Source organism: Carassius auratus, unplaced genomic scaffold (assembly GCF_003368295.1).
Source record: "Carassius auratus strain Wakin unplaced genomic scaffold, ASM336829v1 scaf_tig00029227, whole genome shotgun sequence".
NCBI classification, from domain to species: Eukaryota; Metazoa; Chordata; class Actinopteri; order Cypriniformes; family Cyprinidae; genus Carassius; species Carassius auratus.
Genome location: NW_020525754.1, coordinates 12,296 through 32,789, shown reverse-complemented (window position 1 = coordinate 32,789; position 20,494 = coordinate 12,296). Strand labels below are relative to the sequence as shown.

The window sequence follows — 20,494 nt, the reverse complement described above, 5'->3', positions numbered from 1 at the left end:
TAAACATACAATTTCTTTTTTATTAATAAACAGTGGTTTATAACAGTGGTTAAAATTTGCTTTTTTATTATTAAACAGTGGTTTACTGAACAAATTGTTCTATTGTTTTATAATTAAAATTTTCTTAGGGATAAAAATCTACCTCAGCCTATGCACTAAACTAAACTGTAGGGAGCCCTTTTACATTACTATAAGATTACAATTATCAACAGAGACAAAACATAAGTCCTATTACTGTTTTTTTTTTTTTTTAATTGCAAAAATAAATTGTTTTGTGTCCTGTTTGCTACCTCAATTAAAATTTCTGATTTTAATTAGCCTTTAGGAATTTATTGACTCAATTATGAATGATGCACCCTGCTTTGCCTAATATGCATTTTCCATGAAATACAAATAAAATACACAACTTATTACAATTTGCTATATAAACAATGAATAATATACCATGTACTGCATCCCACAGTGCAGTGCTTCAACTTTATCTTCCATTTACAGTGTGATGAATGAACAGGATGTAATATCCATGACTCATTTGAATGGACTACCAAAAGCTTTCTTTTCTTTTCTGTTGTTTTCCTTTCTTTTAAGTTGCGGCTGATATAAAATAATAGGTCACCTGTGATCCTGAAAGAGCAGCTCTGTAAAAAAAACTGCTCCCTTCAGGCCAGCGGAATATAATAACATTTCTACGATGTTTTGAATGAGCAGCTACCATTGCTGCAGGGACAAATTTATGCCAAGCTCAGTCGGAGCCATGTGATAAACACTTCCACCTGCAGCCATCATTTGCAAGTCAGGTTCCTGTGCCGTTCTCACCCTGCGAAGCGAGCCCAGGCTTCGGGTGAACGCTAACTGAAGAATCAACGCATATCGACATGACTCAGAGTTTGACAGGAACAGCAGGACCGTCAGGGGAGGGCGTGGGATTGAACCCCAGCATGCGGAATATTCAGAGAACGGCGTCGTTAAGATTTAATGAACACCTCCATAAATTTTTATCATACCCTTCCTGCTGGCAGATTACATTCAAACAAAAGCTGCTTTCCTGTGCCGTAAGCTGACCCAAGAGACTAAATATGATTAAAGCTGAGCCTCCTACCCCATGTTATCTACCCTTATTTCTTTCTTTTTTTTCGCATTTAATTGTTATTATCGCCTTCATCCCACCAGAATATCCTCTCCGCACCCCTCCCGCCCCACTTCCACCATCTGATTTCCTTGAGGAGTTTCAAATTAGCTCCGCCACTCCAATGAGGGTTTCATCCCTGACACTCAGCACCTTGTTTAATTGGCTATATCTTAAACAAATAGGTCCCCCGAGAGATCGTGTTTAGTTTGTAATATCTTAGATTTGATAACTTGTCACCTGTAATTTGAGCCGAGATTGATAGGAGGCGACAGCGGGCGATTTGAGGCGCTCTGATGGACCGTCTGCTGGAGAAATCTGCCATTTCCCCTAATTAGCATGTGAAAGACGCACCGGGGTTTGGTGCTCGCAACAGCTATTGATGGAGGAATAATAAGATGCCTGTCAGCTTTTCTGATAGTAGATGTTTATAGGTTTGGCAGCACTTAACCTTTTAAGATGATAACGCGCTCGATTATGGGAGGAAAATCACAAGTGTCTTATCTGTCAAGCGCTGATGTTCTTGAGGAGATTTGCCCAGTGTCATTGTTATTTTTGATAGTTTGCCCGAAGTAATGGAGGATGAAAAATCAAAAGTAGAGACGAATGCATTAGAAATGCCCCACAGGGCCCAGCCTCAATTTCCTCTTCGATTACAGCATCGTCTGGACATAATGTGCTACCAAAAAATGAATAGGCTCACAACTTTAAAGTTGGAGAGAGGACAACATTATCAGCTTCCTAAACATAGCCTTTGCTAATAGCATTTTCAGCAAGCCAGATGTATCTTTATGGGATGGACATTAGAGTGCTTTTTAATGATGATGTAGAAATTAAAGGGATAGATCACCCCAAAACTACTATTCTGGCATCATTTACACACCCTCTTGTGTTTCCAAAGCATGTGTTTTTTTGTTTTTTGTTTTGGTCTTTTTTTTTTTACAGAATTGTATCATTTAAATCAACCAGTATATTGTTGTTTCTTTCTGGGTTATAGTACCATGGCTCATTGTTTTAATAACTTAGCCTTTTAAAAAAAATTAAAATGAATAATAATAATAATAATAATAATTAATTATTAATTTAAAAAGTCATTTTATTTTTTTTAATTTACTATTAAAATAAAAAAGAGGGTATTAAAAGGTGAGCTGTGTAGGTTTTATCACTTTTTGTGATTACTACTTTGAAATGAATTTATCATAATATTTGCAATATTTTAGTTCTAATTAAAACACTTATTTGAAATTTTCTCATAAGAGGCACGCACGCACTCTTTTCATTTGCATGAAGATCTTTTTATTCTCTTTTTTTTATTTCTTTTAATTAATAACTAACTTTTGTAGTTGCGGTAATAATGAATAGCTTGCCAACCATGTGGCTTCAGTAATTACCAGTTGGAAAACCATTCCATTGTTTTGTAATTGCACCATTATTAGCAACCTCGGTGTTGCGTCTCTTAGTTTCCGGCCCCAGGAAACAGACTGAAGTTTTGTTTAACAGTAAGACGTAGTCATAGACATGCAATGCTTGAATATAATTGTGTTTTTAAATGAGACTTAAACTCACAAGCTGATATGCACAGCAGAGCGTCCATTTGGTGCGTGCATTTGAATACAGTCCAATCCAGTGCACCCTATGTGTCACTGGCAAGAATAATACTAACAATAATACTAATAAAATTCTGATTCGCTGACCCTTTCTCTTCCTGCATACAAATAGGAATGAGAGTAAACATGTTTATATCAACAGCTGCATATCCTTTGACAGGCCATGGCTGAAAATTCAGGTACTGAGCAGTTTTTTGCCTGACAACATTGGAAATATCAGGTGTATTTTGGGAAAATAAGCAAATGAGACATCATTTCTAAATATGCGAAACTCTTGCCGTTTCGGCTAGCAGGTCTGTCCTCGGGTATCAACATGACAGCATGTGTTTCGGCTAGTGTTCATGTTACCACAGCTTTTTGGTCAGCGTGAGTTAGTCTAGTCACTCTCTTGTCAGCCTGTCAGTCACGAAAGTATCGCTGGCGGTGGAAGTAGGTCATGGAAGTACAGTGGTTAACTCTGTTTACAGGAAAGTCTGCGTGTTTTGTTTCCTGCTCCGCAACAAACACTGCATGTAAATGAGCACGTTCATGGCGGGCCGATGCATCTGAGATCTCCTTTATGAAACCCCAGCATGGTGCGATTGTGATGTAAAAATAAACAGCCTTCTCTTTGTGCGCGAATCACACTGCGTTCAGGGGCCTCTCCTGGCTTTCATTGTAGCAGTGCAGAGCCTCAAAATGTCGCTGCAATCATTTTTGTATATCCACAGTAGCATTCCATTTCATGGATTGCAAACAGATGGCAGAAGCATTGAAGTGAAGTGTTTGCATATGCAAAGAGCATCATTCCAACATCAGAATGGAACGGCGAGGAATATATATCTGGATATGCCTCCCCTCCATATATATATAGGAGTGTGTTTGTTGTGTTGAAGTCAGGCGACATTCAGATGGCTTATTCTGTCTAAAAGACGCGCCTGGAAGCGATGATAACAAACTTTTCATTCTCAAAAAAAAGTCAGTAATGCGTTTCCCCGGTAATAACATTTTAGTGCCGTCTAACCTCTTTATGCCAGCGTTTGCAAGAAGTCTGCCTCGGCCATGCAGAGGAGACAATCCCCGATGAGCACAATCTCGTTTCATTGTGGACATATTATTCGCTTTGTGATTGTACTATCAAATCCTAGAAGACTGGCCAGGATTTTAAATGGATAATTCAAGCCCAAAATGGGAATTTTGTAATTATTTACTCCCCTTAATGTCATTCCAGACCTGGGGTGCATTTCCCTAAAGCGTTGTTAGAAACCCTGAAATGACTTTATTTCTTCTGTAGAATACAAAAGGAAGTAATTATCAGAATGGCCCTGCTGTTCTTTTCCATATAATTCAAAATAAATGAATCCTAACTGTGAAGTTTAAAAATGATAATAATATAATCAATAAATGATGAATAAATATTAATAAAAATAATAATAATAATTATTATTATTATTAAAAATTCATTAATGAATTAAAAACATAATAATACCATAACAGTAGTTCAGTAGTCATCCAATGCTGTTTATGGTATTATTATGTTTTTAATTCATTAATGAATTGTTAATAATAATTATTATTATTAGTAATAGTAGTAGTAGTAGTATTAACATAACATCAGTATAAGTTTCTTTCTTCTGTGGGTCACAAAGATATTTTGAAGAATGTTGGTAACACCTGCAAAGAGTTTTAACATTGGGTTATCTTTGATTTCTTTTGTATAAAAAGAAAGAGAGAAAATACTGAGCCTTTTCTCAAAAAAAAGAGAAAGTCATATAAGCTAACTATGTAGAGAGACACTTGGTGAACTGCCCTTTAAAAAAAATGTTTTTTTCTCTCAAAGTCAGTCCAGTCACATGGACAACTCTGCTGTTTTTTGTCATATTTAAAGCTTGGAACTGAAACAAGCAGCTTAGACATTCTACTTAACATCTCTCACTGTGTTCCACAGAAGAAAGTAAGTCAAGCAGATTTGGAATGACATGAGGGTGGGTAAATGATGACGGAATTGTCAATGTCAGTGACCCAACTCTTTAATAAAGTTTGCTGTCAAGGGAAAAAAGTAGTTCTTATCTTGTATCAGTGCAATAACTACACAAACTTATTGACTGGCCAGTGTGGCCAAAACTCCTTGGCAAACAGAGGCATCGTGGGCAGTCAGAGAACCAGTCGGCACCTCCTCTCCTTTATGTTTCCATTGTGTATTCTTAAGATTATGCTTATCATTCCTCATTCTGTCCGTCTGTATGAATTACCTCTGAAGCAAATTGCCGAAAGCCATTTTGCAATGCTGTCTGAACAATGGATGTTAATGCTGTGACTATAAAGGAGCACTTACCGAAATGCTGTTGGCATTTGCCATTGGATTTCAACCCAAGGCCAAAGGAATCATAAAAATCTATGCAGAGGGTATCTAGAGCCGTTGATGACTCCGAGTTCCTGGAATGACTGCCGGATTGGACTGGCATTTTGTGATAGCTCAAATATGCTAATGGAGGTGGGTCATTTTACACACATTTGTTGAGCATGGAGCGTTTAGAATGTTGTAATATTAGCGCAGAATGTGGCTGCACAGTGCCATCAGTGCAATTAAAGCATAATTAGCTTCAGCTAGGGAATGAGGGTGTTCGCTTGCTCATTTAAAAGACATAGAGGGCATTTGGGCAGATTACAACAACCCGTGGCCTTCATGCTAAGAATGATTTATGTTTGAGGAAAGCTCATTCTTATATGAAAAGTGGGTTATGGGGGAATTGCAGAGATAATTAAAACCAGTCTTGGAGTCATTTAGAGGAAATGTTACATCTACATCATGCCTGGGAAGCTACTTGGAAAGTTTAAAGGGATAGCTCAGCCACCAATGGAAATGAAAATTGTCACTTTCATATCGTTCCAAACCCCATACGACTGTCATTCATCTTCAAAACAAAACTGAAGATACTTTCAATGAAACCTCTTTTGTCTCTTCATTGAAAGTCTATTACATGAAAACTTGATGCATCAAAAGGTTAATAAAGAGAACATAAAAGAAGTCCATATGAACCAAGTGTCAGCAGTTAGGCGAAGGAGCTTGAAGGAGTACGACGGAGAAAAATATCTTTATTTATTTATAATATATTTTTTTACAGAGTCTTTTAATCAATCCACTTTGCAAAACAGGAGAAAACAACCCCTCTAAACAATGGTTAGACAGGACCAAGAATGTTAGGAAAGGCAGGCTATTAATATTATATTTATATTTACCTTTAAATGGTTAACCTACAGTTTGCATTACTAAATTACATTAAAGCTTGTTTATACATATACTGTATATATAATAAAACTATAAAACACAGGGCTTGAATGAATGAATTTAGGTAGTGTTTTTCTGATTTATTTAGAAAAATCTTTCCTCTCAGCACTACTTTTAAGAGGAAGGAAAGTTTGAGAATGAATTTGATTCATTAGCAGTTTCTTTGGCTGTAAAACCATGCATTATGTAATATAAAAACCTGGCAGTGTCACATTATTTATCCTTTTACTTTAAAAACATCTGCAGTACACTCTGCATATGAAAAAGTTGCTTGTTTGTTGGAAAGTTGGTCTTTCTTGAAACTTGAACCTGTATAATGCTAGTTACTTTTTTATCAATGCAATGGTATTCAAATCGTACTCCAAGTTACTTCAAAGTGTACCAGGATATTACTATTCTAAAGTCCAACTAAAATGTGAATCCTTTTTTGTTTTTGTGCCACTTTTAAAAGCATCCTCTGCAGAGGTGCTATATCTAGCTTTTAAAATCCATTTTACATTTAAATGATTTAAAAGTAGAAGTATTTTCCTGACAAACAATGGTTTACCTGCCGGGAACTGGGGATCGCTTTGAAGAAAAAGCAAAGAGAAACTCATTTTCCTTGACTGTAATTTTCCTGTGCAGTCATAAAAAGGGACGGGAAATGACTGGCTTTCTTTCCCCCCTCTAGTTCACCTTTCTCATGCACCATACAACTGGCCGGCGACACCATGATTTGCCACCGACCAGCCCCTCAGGGACGGCAACCGTGCAGTCAGCAGTTAGCCAGGAAGTCTGCCAATGTCCCACCATTGTGTGTGTTTATGCACAAGTGGGTTGTGAATTTAACGGGTAGCCTTCATCATTGCTAAACCTCAGACCACTCTTCCTGAGCCCAACTGCAGAGTGCTAATCTCCCACAGTGTCTCAAGGGAAGAGCCCCTTGACTGCCGGATCATTAACCTCTCTCATAGAGCATACATGCTCACGTCCTGGCTGGGAAGAAATTCCCCTTCACAGCAGCAGCTCAAGAAAGAGCAGGAGTCCAGACTCAGATCTGCATCCGTCTCTCTCTAAGAATCTTATTTAAAGAGAATGCGCTCTGTCCTTTACCATCTTGATAACATCAGTCAGTGCTTTGCTGTAGAATTCTATTAAGTTAGTAATGTGCTTTGGATTTTTAGACAACTTTGGGATTTCTCCTGACAGAGATAAGACATTTCCATAGGCGAAAAGCCAGAGGTCAGGAGCCAGGGAGGATCCATATTGTATTATTCTCCCATCCCACCACACCTCACTCCACAGTACTTGTGCAACTTAATTTCCAAGCCAGTCGACTCTTACAGGCGCTGGCCATGTAATTTTGCTGCTAGATGGAACTGCGTAATGATCTCCCTGGTGAGGTGAGTATGAGAGGAACCTCTGACACTGAAGATTGGTGTTGAGGGAGTGTAACATTTAAGCCTGTGAGATTGCCTGCAGCACTCAGATCAGGCAGCCGCCGTCTCTGACAGATCCCGAGCTCTCCCCTTCCGGCAGTGTGGATTCAGATTCCAGACATTTACCACTCTTATTCATTCTGGTTTTTGTAGTGCTTGACTCTTTTTATCAATGATGCTGCAGTAGGTCTTAGTGAGCCCTCATTTGCTTGAAGTGTCTGGAAGCACAAGGGCGAGACACTGTAAAATAATGATTTCAAAACCTGCTTTTGTGAAACCAGTGTAATTGGGATGAAGTCGATTCAGAGCTTCAGTTCAGAATGTTTTTAGCTGAAGTAACAGTGGTTAAAAAACCTACTGTTATTTAACTAGATCTTATTTATATTACAGAAGAACTGGAGCAACTTTATCATTCACCAAATAGATCTGTAAGACTTTACGCTTAGTTAATAATGGTAAGACTGTGCAATTACAATTACATAGCCATATTTTTTTCCCACAATTTTGCAAGTCCTTATATTAATGTAGTTTGATTGTTTATTCATTCATTCCTTGTAATAAAAATCAGATGTATTTTCAATGAAGCTCAAGAGGCTCTTTGTCATCAAGGCAAAAAAGGATATTTTTTATTGCTATTCTGATCATCTAATTTAAGATGCAATTTTAGCTAAATTATACATTTAGCAAAGGAGCATTTTCAGTAGTGGCCTCAGCCATTTGGACTCCACTGTATGTTTTGCTTTTGCACCTTGAAAGATGTGTAATTTATTTATGCTTATTTGAGCCACAGATGTTTGAATACCCAGTCTGGGCATAAGAGGAATGAGATATTGATGAGATGAAGGAAAAGAAAGGGGGGAAAGGCTTGAGCTACAGCTGTGCACGCTGTCGGCCCATCTGAATCATTGAAGGAGAAGTCTATTCTCTGGATGATTACTGGACAAGCATTTATTCGAAACGGTTCAGGCTGTTTTTCTAACCTGAATCCTGCACTCTGTTGTTCATGCGCAGCGCTGTACACTAATTAATTTGTGCAAAAGCAGTTGGTGTCCTCATTATTTCACAGACATTCTCGCACATTTTGAATTGCAAGACCACTCTCTGGATAAATAGACATGCACACATTAATTTGACGGGGGCCAGCTGCCAATTCAAAACATTTATTCAGCAAAAGTCTGAATAGAAGACGAAGGATTTTTTACTTTAACTAGCCTTTGATCAGAGCAGAGAGGGGATACGCTTTATCTGCACAGGGCTTTAAACTACTCTCCTGACCCCAACTGTGCTGTACGTTCCAACTGAAGCAGCATAATTAAATCATTAATTGGAAAAAGGTGTCCTCACCTACTTTTATTAACATACTCAGTGACTGGGAATTATTTTACTATCCAATTAGATGCTTATTTACACCTGGCGAGTTCACTCTCTCGGATGGGGTGCTGTGATGAAGTGAATTACTGCTGAGACATGCCAGAAAGTGTTGTCCTGCTGCGTATGGCTGGTGTCTGCTGCACCGCCTCGAGCTGCTCGCTCTAACCCAAGGGGGCACAGTTTGGCTGCTTAGCCTTTCCTTGTTGGCCCTTGCTAGTAGATGGCCAAACTAGGGCACCTTTCTCCACTGACTTAAGGGCTGTTTACACCTGGTCACTTCATGCATTTTGTCTGATCACATAGCTATCCGATCGTGAAAAAACCAGGTGTAAATGCCCTCCGAAACGCAATCGAGACCGCTACAGAATAAATCCTGGACCAGTGTAAATGCATCTGGTTGTTGAAACCACATATGTCAAGGCCAGTCAAGACACCCTTATTTATATAGTGCTTTTAACAATACAGATTGTGTCAAAGTACTTTTACGGTATGAAATAGGAAAAAAGTGTGTAAATTATGCTAAATAACAATAATAAACATTAAATTTTCAATTAAAGACAATTCATTGATGTCATCAGCCACCTCAGTTCAAACTGTATGTCTGTCTGTCTATCTATCTATCTATCTATCTATCTATCTATCTATCTATCTATCTCTGTTTGTCTGTCTGTCTGTGTCTATCTATCTTTCTGTCTGTCTGTCTGTCTATTTTTTGCTATTGTTCTGTCTATCGTTTTATCTTTCTATCTATCTGTGCAGTCAGAGCCACTTTTTTGTATGCTAACAGATATCGTTCTAATAGCGTATTAAAGACCTCCTTGATCCTGCAGCATTTCATGCCTGTCTGCTAGCTCTCTAGACAGCTGGTCAGACCCTTCGTCCAGGTGAAATACCAAGCTTCTTTAAAGTTTAGGGGCCAGATCTCTGGTTGTCTTTCAGCTTGATTGACACAGAGCACCGGAAAGGTCACCTTGTCTCAACATCAGAGCTGACTTTCCTGCGTCCAACCTCCTCTTTTTGTTTTTCCCATCACTCTTTCACTGTGTGATGAACTGTGGGTCACGCAGGGTGGGATCAGTTGTTGTGATGGGGATATTTGGGACTCAGAATAAGACTCGGAACAGTCTGGATTGTGTATGGCTATGTTTATTGTTCAGCCGTCTGCATTACAAAAAAAAAAAATGCAAGTGTCAATCGATAAGATGAGTTCACGGGGAGAGAATGCTTAGCAGCCCAAGTGCTATCTAAGATGGCAGAGACCCTGTAGCTCTGAGACTGGAGAAAAGCTATTTGAGGCTTTCCATTTTTAAAGAGTTGTCCGGTCCCCATCTATTGTTTCCTGGCCACAGCTAATGCAGTTTCTTACCTGGCTGACAAAAGCCTTAACAATGTATCTTGCTTTTTGCACCTCGTTCGTTGCAGTAGAATCTCAAAAGCGAGTTGAGTGGGGTCTGCTTGGAAATGGAGATCCATTAACGTGAAAGAGAGGAACAAAAAAAGAGGATATCCCTATGATTTATTTAATGAAAGGCTTCTTTGTAGGTCACACCAGAAATAAGGCATATTGCACATTTGCAGCTTTGTCCAATTCATGCTGAATGCCCAGGGGAAACCTGTTGATTGACAGCTCATTCGACAGCTTAGTGAACAGGGTGTGCTTTTATAAGATGAAAGTGTTTCACTTGACCCCAGAGAAATAAACTTTCTCTTATTTAAACTTCTTTATTGCAAAGTTCTCAGCGCTGAAGAGATAGACCAAAAGGCTAAATCACATCACATTCTTGGCATGTGCAAAATTTCCACGCTTGAACCGAACTGATTAATAAAATTAGAGCACGACAGCAGAGGACAATACAACACAAGTTGCATAGGATTGTTTTTTATTAATTTAATTATTTAATTTTAATTAACATGATCTCCTGATGGCAAAGTAAAATGTTTGTTGCTGTAATGAGGTAGTGTAAGCAGATATTGTCATGACAGTTTTATGCATTCCTCAGAATAATGATCAAATATTCTCCATGCTAGACTCGGAAAGAGGCTGAGGTGTGCTGTAGTCACTGGCTTTTCTCAGAGCAGACTTTCAGGTCCATTACTTTGAAGTTCTGCCTGCCGTGTGTGGGGAAACAATAAAAGTGCATGTCTGAAATGTGAGACTCTCAAAGAGACCAGGGGCTCACTCAGGCTAATTATCCTAGACCTACCATGTGCTACCTGAACACAATTTCAGAAAGTTGGTAATGAAGTCCTTTAAAATAACTCTGCTTCCACACCAGCTCTTAGATTTATATATATATATATATATATATGATTGTGTTAAGTATTTAAGTACAGTCTATCGTTCTTGCTGTCTAGTGTAGTGGCATTTTAATTAGAAACAGAATATAGGGGGGGAAATATGACGTCACTCTGTAGGCCGATAATCTGCACACAATAATATAACTTTTATAAAATTTTGACGCTTAAAAAAACGTATTTTTAACACGTTCAGTGAAAAGGATTTACCGTATATGAATTTTAATCGACAATTCATGAACCTTTTCATATAAACTGGAAAATATACAAAACTAGAGCCAAACTAAAACTGAATTCAGACATTAGTGATAAATAGTATAGTGTATAAATAAAATAATCATAACTAAAATATATATGAGAGCATGTTTTTCTGTACATTTTGAATTAAGGTGCATTAAAAGTCAATAAATCCTTGATTAATATAAATATTTTAATTCAAAACGTGTCTCCACGTGCTATTCAGTAAAATTCTATTGCATTTAATCTATTAAATAACAGCAGAGTGAGTGAGTTTTTGTTTATGGTAAGATGAAACTTATTTTAGTGAATAACGTACCACATTATATAGATATATATAAATGTATATTGTTTTGTAAAGGAGGGCAGACAAAATGTTATTTTATCCTTTGCTTCTTGAAAATCCTCAGTCTGTCTGTTTTCTAACAGCTTCATTTGGCCGTAAACATTTAATTCTAACACGGCTTTAAGCACTATGCAACTAGCATCTTTCATCCAAAGACATTTGTGTTGCATTTAGTGGCCAAAGTCTAAAAAAACATTGTCAAACAACTCAAAAATGATCTGTTTCTAAGCACATACTGTTGTTTTCTTGTGGCATTTTAATGCTTAATCGAGTCAGGTTGTAAAAGTTTCAGTTAAATTAATTTGTGGCCCTTTACATTTTTAAAGCTTGAGAGAGGTGGTCAACTTTCTTATATAGAAAAAAAATGTTTATGACTTTTTGCATTTTTTGCTGAATTGTCCCAACCCTCACGAGCTTGTCCTGTTTTGACATGCCACATTGAATGAGTTAGCACATTGCCCGTGGGGTTAGACGTGCAAGAGGAAAAGTGAAGGCCACAGCAGGGTCTGTCCACGCTGAGATGTCAAACAAACTAACAATGAATATGGATCAAGCCCTCACACACGCAAAGCAGTCTGGGACACCGATCCTGTTCAAATCCATTTATGTGGACACTGTCTAAATAGGACCTGAGAGCAATCTTCTGCCTGCAGGGCCTCAGGGACAACCCGGACCCCATCACCCCCTCCTTACCTGGCTAAAGAAGTGACAGAACACAAGCAGAACAAGCCCGCAAGGAACCAAACCCCTCATGTGCCATTGACAAGCACTGGAATAGCCACAGCTCTGTCTTTATTCACCAGAAAACACCTGCCAGCGGTTGACCTCAACACAAGACTAGCAGGCTGGAAACAGCACTTCAAATCAGAAGTCACACATCAGCTGTCTGCACGAGGTGCGGATGAGGTCAGAGCGATGGAATCAGACTCCATTGCTATGCACTTGTTTGGGAATGTTGCTTTTTGGGGGCTGCATCTGTCATACGGCACAACCAAATTCGAAATGTTGTCTTTTTTTATTTGTAATATTTATACCAAAAGGTACGCCTGAACACCATAAATTATGGAACAAGTATGTGAATAAGCTTCCATTTGATGCAGAACTGGTTCATTTAATGGACCCTCGGGTTCCTTATGTCAATCCAACCTCCTTCCTAGGTGTTAGTCTTTCACAGGCCCGAGCTCTACTAGAAATCTATCTATAGTGTCTGTCCTAAGCGTGCGGGTCGACCGCCTCTCTGTTAACAGCTAAACACAGCGTCCACCATCCATACTAAACCTTCCAGGCAACAACAAAGCAAATATTTGTCTCCCGGGCTTTATCTACAAATGCACATATTTCCTCATATTCTCTCAGCTGTGTTCAGCAGACCCGGCTCCCTCATCTGGCCCTGTTTGTGTGACAATACCTTCTGAAGAAACTCCTACATGTGCCTTGAAGTTTCCCCAGTCCCTGAAACACTGAATTTTTTTATAGCTTTAGTATCTTTTTTTTGCCTGTCAATCTGCCAGCTGTTTCCATTTATTTTTCTGTCTGTGTGTAGTGTGGTATCAGATCACCTTTTCATGCTTCATAGGAATTCATTAGGGGTTGTGTAAATTAAGGCAACGACAGATTTAGGGGAGGAAAACAAGGACGTCTTCACCTCTCTGCTACTATTTATCGTCTCAGCCCAATTCTTTCCAGCCTTGAAAAGGCTGTTCTGGCATGTCCCTTCACATCTCAGATGCAATTAAGTGTAGGTCATGTACTTGTACGTTATCTCCATTTGAGTCTCAGGGTTGATGTGTTGCTGTAAAAACTGGCCCAAATATAGAAGTGCATATAGATTGTCATTGTTCACAGTGAACCTTTTTAAATCTTGTTTGGAATATGTTATGATCTCACTGTCACATTTAGTAATTGTATAGATTGTCCATGCTGTATATGGGTGTTTTTTTTTTTTTTTTTTATCCAGGTTCCAGGTCTATTTAATTAAAACTACCTTTTCTTTTTGTTAAGATCACATTAAAACTTATTTAATGCTTTTCACATTACTGTTATGTAGTCTTTTTATTATTGTAAGCTTGTCCCAGAGTCATACTTTCAGTATATATATATATATATATATATATATATATATATATATATATATATATATATATATATATATATATATATATATATATAAATAAAAATGTTAATTATTTTTATTAAGTTAGTCTACTTGGTTAGGAGATTATAGTTAAAATAAGAAATGCATTCAATATAAGAAAACAAAGAAAATTTTTTGGTAAATTGTGCAAAAATGATATAAATATTATTGAATTGTATGTCATCAGGATACATAAAATACTAAGCATGATATAAGAGTTAGAGTAAAAAAATAATTATTTTATTTCAACCATCATTTCCCTTCATCGAGATGGTGGGAAATTTTATGAAAAAGTGTATGTATGTACATTTTGCCTCTGTTAGAAGACAAATTGAATAAACTAAAGAGAGTGTGCCACAGGGATATCCCATAGTTGAAGAAATACACCTTAATATGCTTTACACAAGTGGGAAATGTTCCTACATCTTTTACCGGTCCTCAAACAACATTGCTTTTGACCAATCATGGAGCTCACATTTTAAAGTTAGGTTTAAAGCTTCAAGCCGTAACATGCTCTGCTTGTGTAAATTACACTTTGCATATACAGTACATGTTTACTGTAAACTCACTGTTTTTGGCTGGTATTTGTCCTCTCTTTTTGCTTTTGCTGCCGGACAGTGAACAAGAAGTACCGTGGATCACATGGTAAGATTTCTTAGAAAGTTGCAAATTCCACATAAGTGGAGAACATTTGTCTTTATTTTGTTTCATCTTTGCATACATTAACCTAAATTAAAGTACATTTTAAAAAATAAAAAATTGGTATAGAAACAATTTAAACTCAGAAATTTCTATTAAATTTCACGTCACCAAACTAAGCATGGACTTTTGAAGGAGGCTGCATTGTTTTTCTTGTAAAACATACTCCAATCTTTGATTTATTTAGTCCTTAACACATGGTTCTCTGTTCTCCTGTATGAAGTACGTATCTTGGAGTTTACAGCTAGAATTCAATTAAATGGCATTTCTGCTCTGTGGATGGGAAATAATTCATGGGAAATAATTGATTTACTAGCAGTTTAATGAATTCATAATAAATGTTCAGACTTGAGGCAGAGGCAGTTTGTGGTAGATTTTCATACTATAAACATTTCATATTCAACAGCCCTTAAAGGGAAACTTTGCTCAAAAATGAAAATTATATCATCATTTATCATTTAAATGATGACAGATTTTTCATTTTGGGGGGAAATATACTTTTAGTGTGCCTTTGTGTGGACTTGGTTAGACAAAATAATTGCCATTGTAGTAATGCAGAGATTTACTTTGACTCAAACCCTTAGCTAGCTTTTCAAAGAACATATTCAGAAGCCCAGGAATGGACCTAATACAATTATTTGAGTTTGAGCCTCAGACGAGATAACAAGTACACACAGAAAAGGAGATAACGTAACCTAATATTCATAAACTTAATATAATTTACATAGATAAAGGATGAAGTTGAGGAACCCAAAGCTCTTGAATAGAGGAACTGATGTCTGGCTCGCTTGTCCAATGGAGTTCATGAGGTAAAAAGAGGGAGTTGTGCTGTTTACCACATCCCTGATGAATTTCGTCAGATTATTGCCTCCCATGGCCACAGGTGAGGCAACTTATCCATTGAAGCAGAAGTAAGCAACCAGAGGATCCCCTGAAACACGCTTCACGCCTCACATATGATCACAAAACAGGATTTTCACTCTCGCTGCTCCAAAAACAAATATGAGTCTTCCAATAATATCTTAATGTATTGCAAAGGGTTGCCCCATCTGCAAATACAGAGGGAGGGAGGGAGACCCATGCGCCCCACGCAATCTGTTTCTGTCTCAGTTGTTATCGACACTAAAGACCGCAGGAGATTTAGTTATAAGAAACACATTCCTATTTACACCGGATTCAAGATTTGGCTTATATTTGCATCACATTTGCGATTTGTTCAAATGTATTGATATTTTCAGTGGTCCGTTTGGATCCGTCCACATGTTGTGTACATGGCATGGAGAAGTTTGTCTGCTCTGTCCAAAAATGCTTCAAGCCTGCAATATTGTAATATTTGTTGGAATTGTAGCCCAAAGTCCAAACGTAAATCATAAAGCGAAATGCAATCTTTAGCAGTGACCTTTAATATTCTTTTTGTGAATATTAAAGGTCACTGACAATATTCAGATTACAGGTCGGCCAATTTTTCAATTAAACCATTACATTTGGTTCTCTCCGTCCTGAATATGTGGTTATGGCCTCTGTACGGTCCTTGACATATTTAATAAGTCACATCAGATGCTATCTGTAATTGGAGCAGCCCCGTCTCTTTTAGAACACCTATAGTAGCGCACGAAGTTCCCATTTTTGACTGAGCTCAGCAGCTCCTTCATGCATTTCGTCAAATTCGACATCAAAGGCTTGATTGTAGCATTCGACTTAGTTATTTAAATCCTCATTATCATAAAATTTCAATATTTTAGATATTCTTCCTCTGGAAAGAATGAAGCTGATTTAATAGGCAGCATTTATTTTTTTCACTTCTAGACGAGAGATGTGCTTGGGTCATTTTAAAAATGTAAAAAGCATATTTTCATGCAAGAATGATTTCGCATAACAGCCGCACGAGGGGGTAGGGAGGAAGCCCACCGTTTGGAGCATGTTACAGGACCACTGCCAAGAGATTAATTATTCAAAACTTTCTGTGTCAGGCAAGCATAGAACATGAAGAGCCCAACTCCCTGGTTTTTGTCTTTTTTCGGAGTTGTAATACCAAAACACGTGTTGGCTGATTTAGTGCAGATCCCTCTAAATGTTTTCTATGTGAAAGCTGTTTAAAGCTGCCTAGCATGAAAGTGTTAGGCTGGTTTGCTTTAATAGGTTTGTGGTGATTTGAGGTACTTTTGAGACCACCAAAACTAGCTTAATCGACTTGACCAGGCTAAAAGACCAGCACTTTGGAGTCAGATGTAATGTGGATCTAAAGGCCTCTTTTCTCCCATCACCTTTTCTCCTGTTTAGATTCAGAGGCCCCTGCGGACCCTGTGGCTCCAGTGATTGTAATCCCACCCAAAAACACTACAGTGGTGGCCGGGGTCAGTGAGGCCACACTGGAGTGTGTTGCTAATGCGCGGTGAGTATGGATATATGGACACACACTATTCCCAGCAGGAGTAGAGTTCATTTGATATTCATTTACCTCTGACAGGTTCACAGCCATCGATATTCACACTGTCTTACTCCATTTAACCTTCATTTCAATGGAATTATTATAACAGCTGCTAAAGTAAAACTTCTGTTTTTCCAGAAGAATTTTTTTTTTAATTACAAATGGATATTTAAAGACTTTGAATATGCAAGATTTTTTATTGTTGTTTTTAAAAGAAGTGTCGTATGATCAAAAAATACAGTAAAAACTGTAATATTGTGAAATAGTATTGCCATTTAAAATATCTTGTTTTCTATTTTAATGTATTGTAAAAATCAGTCTAATTTGTTCTGAAAACGGTGTTGTGCTGCTTAATATTTCTGTGGAAATCGATTATTTTCTAAAAAAGAACACTGTTTATCTGAAATGGAAATCTTTTGTAATATTATAAATGTATTTGTTGAAACCTTTAATCATTTTAATTCATTCGGAGAGAAACAGAGGAGACAAATTGTTTACTTTTCTGGACCTTGACAGTGTATTTTACTTGGCAGTTTTTAAGAATTAAAATAATTAATTTTGAAGAATTAGCAGCAACACAGTTTAAGTCACACCTGTTGTTTTTTCTCCAGTCCGGTTGAGAAGCTCAGTTTGGTGTGGCGGAGAAACACGGTGGAAGTGGCCAGTGGCGTGGGCTCCTTCGGCCGGCGCTTGACCATCCTCAACCCAACGAGTGCCGATGTGGGCATGTACGTGTGCGAAGCCTCACTTTTGGACAGCAGCGTGAAGCCGGCGGAGGCCAGAGCCTTCCTCTCCATCACAGGTGAAACACCTCGTCCAATAAAAGCTCCATTTCTTCTCTCCAACACAACAGCTGCACGTCTGCAGAGAAAATCCACCGTCTTAATGGTTCCACTCAGTGGGAAGTGATGAACAGCAAAGCCCTCTGATAGATATAGCACTACATTACTGCACATAAAACCTGAAATTACACACTGTATTAGCTGAGCTAAGAGCTTTTAGAAGAGCCTCAGGCATTACAGCTATCGGTCACAGCACACTATGAGCATATCACCAGGTAATTCTACACATTAGGATCAGCTGAAGTGCCATCAGACCTATTTCCAAGTCATTTGATTTACTTAATAACAGAAAGTGCACATAATTTGTAGTCTTTTGTAATAGCAGCGTGAAAGGAGATAAATGTTGGTGTTATCATATCTTTAGGACAGCATGGTAAAATGAAGGATCTGCAAACATAGATTGGTGTCTTAAATGGTTACTCCACAAGTCTTACAGGTTTGGAAAGACATGAGTAATTAATGACAAAATTGTAGTGGAGTAACACTTGAAAGAGTCATTTCAACCTCTATGAAAATCACTTTACCTATTTTAGTCATATTTAATTATGTTTATTTTAAATAATAATAATAATTATTATTATTATCTTTCCCTTAATAATATTCTATTTTACAGGGAAAAAGTTGTATAAAACATTAAAGAACAAATTTATAAGAACAGAAAATCATTATACAATACCATTAATAATAATATCTTACGTGTATAATAATAATAATATATGAGTATAATGTTATAATAATAATGTTCACATACAGTTTTCATTATATTTTAGTTACTATAATTTCTAATTATAAAAGAGTTATTATTGTGATTTTATAAGAATACAATTAATCATTTAAATGATAAATACAAAATAAACAAATAATAAACTACACACACAGTAGAATAATGTTATGCACAAAGCTTTAAAGAACAGATTTCTAAAAACAATAATCTCTCATGTGTAATCTCATTTGATTATAATATTAGTAATAGTAACAATAGTAAATAGTATACTATTTATAGAAATTATAAATATTGTTGTTACTTTAACATTGTTTATAATATTGGTGTTTTTAATAATATAATTGTCATATCATATTTTTTAACAAATGTTGATATTAGCACACAAAGCTCATTATTAAGGTTAACTGACAAAAAATATGTAATTTAACTGCAAGTGTGAGACCTAAAAACATTTTTATTTGTATTGTTTTTCTGTAAAATTGAATTCATTGCCCAAATTTGTCTTTGTCTCTTTGCGAGAGACAGTGACATAAAACATGATTCCAAATTTCTCAATTATCTGTTCTTAATTGATTTATCTGTTCTTAATTTTTATCTCTGATTTATGTTAGTGTCAGGCTTCATTCAACAGTTTTTCCTGTCTTTGCATATATTTAACCCATATGGACTACATGCAGTTTGTCCACCTCTTCTCTGTACAGTTATATATGGAAACCCATTGAGCTAAACAGCATATTAAATATTTATGCCTTCTCTTCACTTCACATTGCCGTCTATTTGAGAGCCCAGCTGACAGGTGTTCTGAGCTCCATGTGAAGTCCAATACATATGTATAGACAGACGGATCCCTAACAGGAGGAATATATTGCACTGGGCAAGAGTGCATGTGAATTGATGAATGTGGGCTGTCAGTGTGGCGCTGCACATAAGTCAGAAGCTTAGTGACTGTTTGGGTGCCTGAATTATATTCAAGATCTCTAAGTATGCATTTATTCATCTGCTTATTTGGGTAAAAGATGCACATCAGAGTTTTGATGGTCTGCGAGTTTTTCCCAGAAGACACACATCACAAGCGTAAATCTCTGCAATAATGTCTCTTTTGAGCTGTACATCATACAAGATTAATTTCTTGTAAAACTATTAAAGAGATCTATGAAATAGCTCATAGAAAATAAATCGATGAATGTGCTTTCTCGCCTCAATTTTCATGATTAAAGCTCCTAAATAACCGATTAAAGGAATAATTAAACCAAAAATGAACATTTTATTAACCCTCATGTCAGGTCAAATCAATGTTATATCATTTCATTTTCAGTGTATTACAGTACCTGTGAATATCTACTCTCCTCATCTGCCATTGGACATGCAAACATATAGCCCCGCCCCAAACTCATGCGATTGGTTGAGTGAGGGTTGTTGTCGTCAGGCACATTAGGATGCTCAAGCAAACCAAACCATGTTTAAACTTTTAGGGGAACTCAAACTGAATGGTTTACTTACAAGTGATTGGGGTAAAAATGTATTTGCTTAACGGACATTAAGACAGTTATTAATTAAAATGAAATGTAAAATTTAAATAAGCAAATTAGGAATTCTTGTTTCGTTTTGTTGACATATTTAAAGTTTTTACACAGGGGATTTTGGATATTTCTTTTAGACCCCTCCATAAATCAGAAAATACTGTGTAGAGCCAGAAAACAAGTACATTTCCACCATGTTTTTAGGAATGTTATGTTATATAAACCATGTGAATGGACAATGGTTAAATGAACAAACCCTTATGTAAAATCATTCAGAATATAAATAGGAATAAAGCTGTTGTTGCTATAATCAAGTAGAGTGCATTGTAAAAAATATATATATATATTGGGGGAAAACATTTGAAAGACATTTAAAATGCACAGATGCAAATAGATGAAGTATGATAAAATGAAGACTTATGTGTAGTTTGAATGTTTTCTTTCCTGAAAGGAGACAAGTTATGAAAGCAATAGCCCAA

At 36.9% G+C, this 20,494-nt stretch overlaps 1 protein-coding gene across 1 annotated transcript in view; it reads left to right on the top strand.

Moving 5' to 3' along the window:
• Positions 1-20,494, top strand: part of LOC113079796 (protein sidekick-1-like) — a gene marked incomplete at its 3' end in the record, with an annotated part of 46,706 nt that overhangs the window by 14,772 nt on the left and 11,440 nt on the right. Inside the window, exons 3-5 of the mRNA XM_026252018.1 lie at positions 14,421-14,447; positions 16,782-16,893; positions 17,541-17,731. Of these exons, the coding sequence (XP_026107803.1) occupies positions 14,421-14,447; positions 16,782-16,893; positions 17,541-17,731 (330 nt within the window). The remainder of the gene's footprint in view (positions 1-14,420; positions 14,448-16,781; positions 16,894-17,540; positions 17,732-20,494) is intronic.